Raw genomic sequence first — 12,138 nt, forward strand, 5'->3', positions numbered from 1 at the left:
GCCGATATTGATCCTCATTTTAGTTCTCATTTTTTGTCCCAAAGTCTGCTTGCCATGGTCTATAATGTTTGAAAGAAATAATTTCTCTAAAATAAAATATCTTTGGAGACTTTTGGGATATTGTAAGTACACAACTGCAGGAAATAAATCACACTTTGCAAGTGATTTTGGGATATTTTATTACAAAATCCTTACATATTGTCCCTTTAATACTAAATAAAGACTAAAAAGTAAGGGTCCTAAAATTGAGCCCTGAGGGATGCCAGTATTGGTCCAATATCAGACCATAAATTCCCCTAAAAAGCAACAAACTGTCTGCATCCAGTCAAATAAGATCTAAACTAAATCTATGTTACGCTATAGCATTACAGTGTGCTAGCTGATCACACAGTGAAATTGATTGTTTACAACTTTATAAATACCTTCAATTAAATAACAGATTACAAAGTAGATGAAAGTAGTAGATGGTTTACCTCATCCAAAAATTTCTATTTTGACCCATTTTACTCACCATACTGTTACAAATTGTCTTCAATTGCACATTAAATTCAGGATTGTGTGCATAAGATAAATAATTAACACTGAAGAAAGACCTCACACTAGATTTTGAGTGGCAAAACTCTTAAACGTAAAAAATAATAAATTACTACAGAAATAACTTTACAATTAATTTAAATGGAATTAAATTGCATTGACCTGACTGACTTCTGTACTCTATCCACCTAAATACCAAAATTGTGCCATCTAGTGGTCATCAGACTAAACTCAAATTACTGTCTTAGTCTTTATATCTTATCTTAGTCACAGACGGTGACTAAGATAAGATATAAAGACTAAGACAGTAATTTAATAATACCATGAACCCCAAATGTTCAGTCAAACTATAAGATACAGAAGTGGTTCTGTCACATTTTATGCTTTGCTATCTTACTGAGGCCTGGCATTGGAAGAAATTGGGGCTGATATGTGAGTTATAAACTCACAATTACATTTTTTCAATCCTAACTAGCAGCACTTAGGCTACTGAATAAATACCAGACAAATCTACAACTAAATTTATTAATGTGCTGTTGTTTTTCCTCCAAAATGATGTCACTACCGGAAGGATGATGTCATTAGGAAACTTTTTTCTTTTTTTTTTGTTAAAGGGAAACCACAAAGGATAAACAATAGAAAGATGAACAATAAACCTAAAGACCAATTCCATTTAAACATATTTTGAAGGTGAAAAAAAAAGAAACACCAGGACTGTATTTTTTAACACAATTGTCCAGTTTGTAAGTTGTCGCACCTGAGCACATTGCAAATTGGCTACACCTGCTTAAACCAAAGTATTAAAAAAATTGTGGAGTTTAATATTTAACCTCGTACAAGAGACATGTCCAAAATGTTTGAGACTAGAGTAAAAGCCTTTATTTGACATCTTTCTGGTCATTGTGTAATAAATAATGTACATTAAACATACATTAAAATGTACTGGGAAATGTACACCTTTCATGAAGTATTTCTGCATTCTTGACACTACGCATTTTGTTAAGAAAACGACATTGCATCAGGCAGATTGTGTAGCTGACGTCCTTTGCTTCAGGAGCTGCTCTTTTCGAGTATTCTGGTGGGTTGTCATGCACTCCTTAAACTTCTGAACCTCAGTCTGACACTTCCTCCAGTCCTGATGCTCAGCCATACAGTCCTGCAGAGCGTAGTGCAGCTCAGCACAGCCTGTCCTGGAGATCATCCCATCCACTGGGTCATCCTCATCCTCACTCCTGCTCCGGTCGTGAGGAGATGGGGAAGGAGCCGATGCCATACTGTCAGAAAAATGATCATTTAAAGATGTGTGTGTTATTATATCGATCGAAGAAAATGTATGTAAACAAACCGGTCGTATATATCAGTATTCGTGTTTTTCCACACTCGCGTGTAGAAAAAACTCTTAAATGTGTAATAAATAAACTTGCCTTTGCAGTTCGTAATTATATCAAGAGTTTACTTCAAAAAGGTTTCATAACTTGTCTAGCCGGGCACATTTCATTTTCACGAACAGGAAATGTGTTACATTTTTAAAAGTCCGAGTCTTATTTAAGTTAAGTGACAGTACATGTAATTGCAATTGTTTTCCACTAGATGTCAACGTTATATCAGAAACCAGAAATGGGCTGAAGCGTTTGTTCACGAAATAAAGTCAAAATAGATTTTCTACACATTTCATGCATATGATTTATTGTTGTCTCAAAGGGACAGTTCACCCAAAAATGTAAATTCTGTAAACATTTATTCACCCTCAAGTTGTTCCAAAACCTGTATGGATTTCTTCTGCTGAATATAAAAGAATATATTCTGAAGAATATGGGTAAACAAACAGTTGATGGACCCCATTGACTTCCATAGTGGGGGGGGGGGGGGGGGGGGGGAATATGTTATGTCTTATTTAGTCACATCTTCTTTTGTGTTCAGCAGAAGACAGAAATCATACAGGTTTTGGAACAACTTGAGGGTGAGTAAATGATGACATCATTTTTTTTTTTTTTTGTGAACTAAAACCCTTTAATGTGTTAGGCTATAGGTTAACTTTCTGAACAAATGCTGGTCAGTGAGCCAACAGTTTTGACCTTTTTGAAGTAGGCTAGTTAAACCCGACACCAGCTTTGCACTTGGAAGACCAAGCAGCTTTTAATTTTCATCAGAAAGGATACAGGGTAAAGAAAGTTTTCAGTTAAAAGAAAGACTTTATGTTATACATTTTATGTATATCAATATAAATCTAGAATAAAGCTCCAGAGGAATAGAATAACAATCAAAAGCCGCAGTTTTATTCAGATCAGCATTGCACTCACATTATTGGCAGCTTTTTCACAGGTATAAACATTTTGTGAATATAAAACATTGTTATCATCACACTTATATTCTTTCTGTCCATCCATCATGAACTTCAAGAATTTGCATTATTTAAAGGGCTATTGAATGCAAAGCGAAAACAAAAACTGGCTGCGTAAAGTAAGAGCTTAATGAGAGAAAACATGGAGATGTCCTCTTTCTGACTATTAAATGGTGCAAGTTAATCAAGCAAATTCATTTGTTACATGCAGAGCAAATGTAGAATTGGGAGATTTAAATACAAAACAATACATTTGAAACCACAAAATAATACAATGAAGCATCACAGAAAGCCTCCAAAATAACATTAATAACATGGATAATCTCAATTGAATCACAAATATGTTCTACATTATTTTACATTTTTTAAAGGATGAACAGACAGTCTGCGGGTTAACAAAGAATGAATCCTGCTTCGAATCTCTTTAGTTTTCAATGAGTAAATTATGGGATTTACGCAGGGTGTGATGAGGGAAGACAAAGACAAGCACACCGTTCTTACATTTGGGTTTATAATAGTTCCAGAAAATCCAATATTGAAGATAATAAAAATTGGGATGAAGAATATGGCCACTAACATGAGGTGTTCAGTGCACGTGGCCAGTGCCTTATAACGGCTCTGATTATTTTTCATTCTAAATACAGCAATTAATATACCAATGTAGGTCAAGAAAATAAAAATCAATGGTGCAACCATGAAGAGTATAGTTAAAGCAGTGGCAAAATCCCATTGGTGCGTCGTATCGCTGCAAGCGAGTCTTAAAACAGGAGTATAATCGCAAAAATAGCTGTTGACCTTAAGAGAGCCACAAAATGAGAGGGTTGGGATGGATGAAGTGCCGTAGAGTAATGTAGTAAGACCAAAGATCCAAACTCCACCAATTATGTAAGCCATTCTAGTGTTTGTGTTTATAGACTCCTGTCTTAAAGGCAAGCAGATCGCAATGAATCTGTCATAAGAGAGAATACATATGGAAAATGACTCGAGGGATAAAAAACTGTAGTAAGTGTACATTTGCACAAGGCACAGTTTGAATGGCACAAAATTGTCTAGAACAAGGTAAGTCTTTATCATGCCAGGCACAAGAGAAGTGCTGAGAACAAGATCAACCAAAGCCAGATTACCAACAGCCATGAACTTTGGGACATGCAGTCGGTGGTCATAGAAAATGATGATGATCAGAAAGACATTGCATTTGACTGTTATCACATAGAGCACAGTGAGGAACATGACATATATGTTATTGTAAGGCACTGAACTCAAGGCAACAATGTAAAATCCTGCAGGCTGAATGAAGGAGTTGTTGGGGGCAGAATTGCTGGCATTCTGCATGGCCGTCCTTCCTTTAGCTTGACTGGGGCGTGCTTTGTGGACGAGAAACCAGGCAGATTCCTGTGAGAAACGGTCACAAACAGCCTGTGCTTTACAATGCACCTTTAACATCTGTGTTATTTGATGACGTAAGCCTTTATCAAATTCAGCAACAAGAATGACAATATAAACATAACACGTTACAATTATTGTCTTATTCATATACAGTACATACATGCAACGATGTTGTGATGGTTTGTTTGTAGATAGTGCACACCGCACTAATGTCTTCCCTGCAGTTTTTGCCGCAGCTTCACAGTTCTGGATCACTGTGAATCCTGAATGTTAACTTGGTAATCTTTTATGGGCAATATATTGTCCAATTTGTCCTCCAGAGGTGTCATTAAACAGGAGAGATTCTCGGGTATCTAAGCCTTGAGAGAAAAGACATTCATTAGTTGTTTTTGCTTCACTAATGGGAAATGATGGTATAGCTAATTGGCTTAAGTGTCATTAATTAGTCCGTTTTTGTGTTATTTTTTTGTGACAACAATACAAATTTCTCATGTGAGATAATGCAAAGATGGCATTATATAAAAGTGTGAAAATTATAACAAAACTTTACATTTAAAGGGTAAAAGTTACTTAAAACAAATATTCTAAAGTAACTTTTTGATTTAATTTATATGAAATGAATAAACAAACAAACAAATAAACCTATTCAATAAGTTTTTTTTTTATTCTTTCTGTTCATTAAAGAAACCTGAGAAAAACTATATCATGGTTTCCACAGAAAATATTGAACACAAAATTAGCATATAAGAGTGATTTCTGAAGGATCACGTAACAAACTGGATTAATGATGCTGAAAATTACAGTAATTTGTGCAATCACAGTAATAAATTACATTTTAAAATATATTAAAATAGAAAACAGTTCTGTTATGAAAACTCTCAGAGAGTTTGGCATGGTAAGGTATGACAATGTTAATATGTTTAATCTTGGTGGAATAGATCTATGCTGCTGCTGAGCAGGCACAGAACTCGCCACTGCCAATACATTCGACATGCTGCTTTGAGCAAGCACGATATGCTGCTGCTGTACAAGCATGAACCACTTCCATAGCCGATATACAGGTGGAGCTGGGGAAGGTGGAGGACTTCTGAAAGCGTGCTGCAAACTACAGCAAACAATAGGCAAGAATTCAAATGTCGAGCAGCAAGCTCATTGACTACCAATATAGTGGGAACCAATCAGCTGTGCCATATAGAGTATTTACGAGGTCACAAATTAGTCGGATAGAATAAATGGTATGCATATTTGGCGTTTGTAACTTTTATCCAAAATTTGGTGTTTCCATCACTCGTTTCTATGCAATACTTCAAAATCTCCATAAAAACATGGTGTTACAGCCTTCAGTCTTTCTGGATATAATGTGATAAGCTTTGCACAGCTGGATTTGAGGGGTTTCTTACACTCTTCTAAGCAAATCCTCTTCAAATTCAGGTGTGATGACTGTCCGTGGACTGCCATTTTCAGACTTGCCACACAGTACATCACCATGCTTTACTGTTGGTATTGTACCTGTACATATTTAACTTTAAAATATATAGAATATAAGACAATGCGCTATCCTTCAGGAAATACCAGACGTGAAAGTGATGGAGAAAGACGGAGAAAAAGAGAAACTGCATGACTGCACTTCGCTGAAGTATGAACACAACCGTGAAACTTACTTTCTTTCAATAATTACATTTAAAGATATCCAGCTGTTGGTGTCATTTTTGAGTAGTTTAAATTGAATTAAAATGAGACATCTGAAGGCACTGTTTCATTTTGAGAATCTTATTGCTTCATGAACAAACATCCAGGCAGTCATCTGTCTTCAATTGGAGAGTAAAATAAACATAATTTTCACAGTCATCTATCTCTTCATAATCCATTTTAACTGTATAAAGACAACTTATAATTTGCTTTGATAACACATGCTAATCAGAATTCATTTTAATCAAAACTTCCACTACAGCTGGTCAGAGGCTATTGGATTGATCAAATGTCTTAACTCAAGGTGTTTCGAGTGGTCACAGCCTGTAAGCGAATGTTTCCAGTCTGCCATTGGTCAGACAAGAAGTTAACAGAATGACTATTATTTGGCTTTACAAATATAACAAAATACAGTCAGAAAATATCCTTGCAAATGCTGCATCTGTGCCACATACTGTATAAATAAATTACAACCCAAAGGGAGAAATAAACACTCATAAACAACTTATTGACTCCCAAACAATCTAATTGTCTCTAAATAAAGACAACATTGACAAAGTGGCTAATTCGCCTGTCTTATTAAGGCAAATTTGAGAGAGAAACAAATCAGGTCTAGTCTGTCTGAATGATTTCTGCCCTAATTAGCCCCAAGCTGCTCTCATCTCATGAGGGTAAGAGGTAATGACCTTAGCGGAGACACAATGTAAACATGTTTGTCCTCAGAGCGAGCTAATTGATCTCCCCAAACTCAAAAAGACGTCATAATACTCTCAAAACGTAAATGAAAAAAAAAAAAAAAATACAATTAAAAATTTGAGACAAAGCCCCCGATTATTAACAAGATTTATTGAGTGTACGTTTCAACAACAACAATGTACTAAAAACTATTTTTTTTCACGTACAGACAACACCATTTTTAAAGTGGTCCTCATTCACACAGATCTGCGAAAATGACTAAAAGCAACTGTACTAATGCCAGGCCAGTAGTTGGTGATGTCACTTTGTAAAGAAACACTACGCACCTAAACTGAACACGCATGTGCATAATGTTACCGTTTTCACAAATTCACATGTTTGTAGTTTATAAGGAGACAATAATGTTATACTTTTCAACTTTGAAACCCATTATCAAAAGTTTACATTTGCAGGCTCCCGAAACGCAGTTGTTGTGTAAATAAACGGTAAACAGTTTGTTGGATCTGGAATTTAAAGTCGACATGAAATCAAAATGGACCCTATTTACTTTGTTAGCGCATATTGCTAGTCTTGTGGTGAACAATTAGTCCGTGCAAGTTCATTTGTTTGGCGTGGTAATCTTTAATCAAAATCTGAAAGCTTCCGGTCTGGAATGGCGTTCCTTTTCTGATGACGTCAGTTTGACGGCTTGGGTTGAAACCGCTTAACCACTCCCCTCAAACCGTTACTCTGCTATGAGCAGAGATGGAGAGGAGGAGCGCTAAAGTAAAACCCTGCCCTCTGTTCAATACTCCCTTTCACTTGGAAATACGTCACAACACTGTCATTTGCAACTTCTGGTTCACGCGGACTTTAAGTCAACTGACGCCACCCTAGATTTGTTATTTATTTGTTCATTAACAATGATAATTTTCATCAGGGATAGATGAGTTTATCTCCTATTACAATTATTTATATTATTGAGTTGGCTGCACTGATGTATGCAAGATAACAGAATATTAACTACATGCCTGACAAATTTCTTAAAGGTGCTCTAAGCGATGTCACACGATTTTTAGGCCAATTTTTTTTTTTTGTCACATACAGCAAACATCTCCTCACTATCCGCTAGCTGTCTGTCTCCTGAACACACTGTAAAAAAGCTCCACAAATGCACCACGAAACATAACAAACAGTGTTCTAGCCAATAACCGACAATAAGGATTTGGGGGTGGGGTTTGGGGGGTTAGTGCGCGGATGAGGAGGAGGGAGGGTCTAGCTAGCCTCCGTTTTGTTTGACAATACTTTGAACGTCAACAAGAAGTGACGTCACCCAACATCACTTACCTTTAAAACATTTCATCACCAATGATGTCAGAGCAACAGGTCTTAAATAATTTAGAGTTTCAGCAGTTTCATATGAAAGGCACAGATTCAATAATTCAATAAAAAAATTTGTATAGCGCTTTTCACAATACACATAGCTTCAAAGCAGCTTTACAGAAAATGTACTCCACATTACAATTTAGAGTGATCTGTTATCAGAGGTAACTGTCTAGTTATGTGTTTCAGAAATGTACATACACAAATCACAGTTAGCTAAATGTTTAATCAATGTAATAATTTAAGGCAGAAACAATGAGCTCATTGAAGTAAAATGAATACTTGTCTGTTAACAAATTATTATGATGACATATAGAAAATTGGTGCATGTTGATTCAGAGTTTGCGTCATCTGAAGTCTTCACAGGAGTTGGCGCCGTCTCTTCACAGGTATTGGTCATCTAAAGTCTTCATAATAGGCTGGATCCAAACTGACGTTGACATCTATTTTCCTCAGGATGGGCATCTTGAGATAAAACAGAGAAGCAAATAGAAAATAATTAGCGTAGCTGCTGTTCATAACATAATCCATAGCAAGGATAATCATATGTATCTAATATAAGGTTAGGAGATGCATTATATGAATGCTTGGCTAAAGAGATGTGTCTTTAATCTGGGAGAGTGAGCCTGAGCCCCGAACATTATCAGGAAGGCTACTCCAGAGTTTAGGAGCCAAATGTGAAAACGCTCTCCCTCTTTTAGTGGACTTGGATATCCTAGGTACTAGAAGCCCATAGGTTTGTGATCTTGAAGAGCATGATGGATTGTAAGGTAATAGAAGATCAGTTAAGTACACAGGAGCTAAACCAGGGCCTTATAGTTCAGCAGCAATACTTTGTAATTGTAACAGAACTTAACCAGAGATGATCAAATAATACATGACAATATGGCCTATATTCAGAATATGTGTGTGATTGATTGTGTATGACCTTAAAGCCATTTTTCTATTATGTTGTCTTGCACTTAAAAAAAGGATTTTTGGATTTACTTAAAGAAGTGGTGTCAAGTAGTTCCAAGTTGTAAGAACTTAATAAAGTATATAAATGTATCACTTTTGATGTGAAACTAACTAACTACCTGCAATAGTTTGGGGGGAGGGTGTTATTTTATGTAACACCCCTATAGTCTTTCTGAGAAAGACCTTTTTACAGTACATTTGAACACCATACTGGGGCCTTAGGACCCACTCAGATGACCACCCCTGCTAACACCTATTCCAGTAGCCAGTACTAGCCACCTAGCCTCCCAGGAGGTCTCCCATCCACAGGTACTGACCAGGATCAAACCTGTTTGGCTTTAATGTATGTTTAGGTTGATAGCTGCTGGCTTGTGCATGCAGGTCTCCTTAAGCATATCGTATACACATACATCTGGCCTGTAGCTTTCCAAGAATAGACCAGAATGGCTGTCTTTTACATGTTCATTGGCATTTAGTTGCTCATCTCAACTATTCCTTGCACAAAGGAACATCCTATAATGAAGAATGGACGATGGGTCATTAAATTAACATTATAAAGATAATGCACACATAATGGTAATGCAACGCAAAATTTTATGAACGGTAAAGCCCGCCTCCTTTGATTTGATTGGCATTTCGACACTGACAAGCGCCGTTAGACCGTTTCACTGAGCCTGAGCACACTTATTAATTTTGATATTTGGAATGAATTTGGGGTTTGTATGTGTTATTGACTGAACTTTTATTGTTGTTGAACAAAGTAGTTTTGTATTTTTACTTGTTGGGACCCCAGGAAGTGTAGCCACTACTAATTGGGATCCAAATAAACAAATAAACGTAGGCCCAGTTTCACAGACAGGGTTTAGGCCTTAGTTTATTTAGGATATTTAAGCAACTTTTATAATCGTGCCTTAGATTTTTTTTTTTTACTGGTGTGCAGCTTGAAGCAAAACAATGGCACTGACATATTTTAAGATGTTAGAGCAAGTTGCTTTCAGTTAAAACAAAGATCATGCATTTAAGTCTGGGACTAGGCTTAAGCCTTGTCTATGAAACCAATGAATATTGTAGCAAAAATGCAAGTGTTTACAGAGATGTATTTTAATTTTCAATACATTGCATTTTCAAATAAACTTCTAAATGTCTCTTTAGTCACTATATAACAGAAGACAATTAAACAATTGTGGTGCTTCTCATTAAGTTATACAAAGCAGTTGCAAATGTTGTACAAAATACACATACTGCAGCATACTCATCTTCGAACCAATAAAATGTGCAACACTTTGTTTTTCTATCAAATGATATGTAATATCTAATTAATAATTAATTAAATTAAAGTATGCTGGTTCTTACAAGATACCTGCAGAGCAAATGCGGAATTGGAGATTTACATTTTATTGAAACCAATGCATTTTGATATATGAACACAAAATAATACTAAAAGCATCACAGAAATCCTCCAAGATAGCATTATAAATAATCTCAGCACTTTACACTTGAGCCGCAATTATGTTCTATACATTAATGTGCATTTTTAAGAGGACGAACAGACAGTCTGCGGGTTAACAAAGAATAAATCCTGCTTCTAATCTCTTTAGTTTTCAATGAGTAAATGATGGGATTCACGAAGGGTGTGATGAGGGATGACAAAGACAAGCACACCAGACCTACATTGGGGTTCCACATAACTCCAAAAAATTCAAGACTGAAGATAATTAAAATTGGAATGAAGAATAAGGCCACTAACACGAGGTGTTCGATGCATGTGGCCAGCACCTTATAACGGCTCTGTTTATTTTTCATTCTGAATACAGCGGTCAATATACCCATGTAAGTCAAGAAAATGAAAGTAAAAGGTACACCTAAGAAGACTGTACCTAAAGTAGTGCCCAAAGTCCACTGATACGTTATATCGTTGCAAGCAAGTACTAAAACAGGAGCATAATCGCTAAAATAGCTGTTGACATTAAGAGAGCCACAAAATGAGAGGGACAGGATGGATGTAGTAGAAACGATTACTACAACAATACAAAATAACCAAATTGCACCAATTATGTAAGCCATTCTGGCGTTTGTGTTTATAGACTCCTGTCTTAAAGGCAAGCAGATCGCAACAAATCTGTCATAAGAGAGAATACATAAGGAAAATGACTCGAGGGATACAAAAGTATAGTAAGTGAAGTTTTGCACAAGGTACAATTTGAATGGCACAAAATTGTCTAGAAAAATATAAGTCTTCATCATGCCAGGCACAAGAGAAGTGCTGAGAACAAGATCAACCAAAGCCAGATTACCAACAGCCATGAACTTTGGGACATGCAGTCGGTGGTCATAGAAAATGATGACGATCAGAAAGATATTGCATATGACTGTGATCACATAGAGCACAGCGAGGAACATGACATAAATTTCCTTGTACGGCATTGAAATCATGCCAACAATGTAAAATCCTGCAGGCTGAATGATGGAGTCGTTGGGGGCAGAATTGCCGTTCTGCATGGCCGTCCTTCTTTTACGACCGAGCTTCCTTGCAGCGTGCTTTGCTTTTAGTGGACGAGAAACCAGATTCCTGCGAGAAACAGGAACAGCTTGTGCTTTACAAATCACCTTTAACATCTGTGTTATTTGATGGCAAAAGTCATTAAAACATTCAACCAGAAATCTAACAATGAAAATGTTACATTGTCTTAATAATACATGAAAAGGTGCTTGTGGTGGTTTGTGGGCAACACGTTTTTGCCTCTGCTTCACAGTTCCGGATCCGTAATGAAACTTGTGAACATTTACGGGGAATATATTGTCAAATTTGTCCTCCAGAGGTGTCATTAAACAGGAAAGAACCTCCAGTATCAGTCTTGAGAGAAAAGACATTCATTAGTGGTTTTTGCTTCACTAATGTGAGATTATTGATGGTGTGACTAATTGCCTTAAGTGTCACTAATTAGTCTGTTTGTTTTTGTGTTCATTTTTGTAACAACAATATAATCTCCCAGAGGGATACTATGAAGACAGCATTGAGAACTCCATAACTCATCAGAATCAGAAAGAGCTGTAGACCTATGTTCTTAAAGAGAAACACAGTCTTTTCTGCTTGCCACTATAAATCGCTATTGTAATGCACTAATTTTTCCAAGATATATTCAGAGATGATAGACAAGATGTTATAGAATAAT

At 36.3% G+C, this 12,138-nt stretch overlaps 3 protein-coding genes across 3 annotated transcripts; all 3 read right to left on the minus strand.

Annotated features, from left to right (window-relative positions):
* Positions 1-1,155: 1,155 nt before the first annotated feature.
* On the minus strand, positions 1,156-2,084 carry coa4 (cytochrome c oxidase assembly factor 4 homolog). Its single transcript, XM_079599025.1, has 2 exons — positions 1,959-2,084; positions 1,156-1,808 (listed from the first exon to the last, which is right to left on the minus strand). The coding sequence occupies exon 2, from the start codon at positions 1,805-1,807 to the stop codon at positions 1,553-1,555; it is 255 nt and encodes an 84-aa protein (XP_079455151.1). The 5' UTR covers position 1,808; positions 1,959-2,084; the 3' UTR covers positions 1,156-1,552.
* A 1,142-nt stretch (positions 2,085-3,226) lies between these two features.
* Positions 3,227-4,207, minus strand: LOC306991340 (olfactory receptor 1M1-like; the record flags this gene model as incomplete). The annotated part of the gene is made up of 1 exon (XM_079599071.1): positions 3,227-4,207. The coding sequence occupies one exon, from the start codon at positions 4,205-4,207 to the stop codon at positions 3,227-3,229; it is 981 nt and encodes a 326-aa protein (XP_079455197.1).
* A 6,279-nt stretch (positions 4,208-10,486) lies between these two features.
* LOC306991963 (olfactory receptor 1M1-like) lies at positions 10,487-11,464 on the minus strand (the record flags this gene model as incomplete). The annotated part of the gene is made up of 1 exon (XM_079600303.1): positions 10,487-11,464. The coding sequence occupies one exon, from the start codon at positions 11,462-11,464 to the stop codon at positions 10,487-10,489; it is 978 nt and encodes a 325-aa protein (XP_079456429.1).
* Positions 11,465-12,138: the final 674 nt, after the last annotated feature.

This window comes from Phoxinus phoxinus, assembly GCF_949152265.1.
Source record: "Phoxinus phoxinus genome assembly, chromosome: 23".
Taxonomy (NCBI): Eukaryota; Metazoa; Chordata; class Actinopteri; order Cypriniformes; family Leuciscidae; genus Phoxinus; species Phoxinus phoxinus.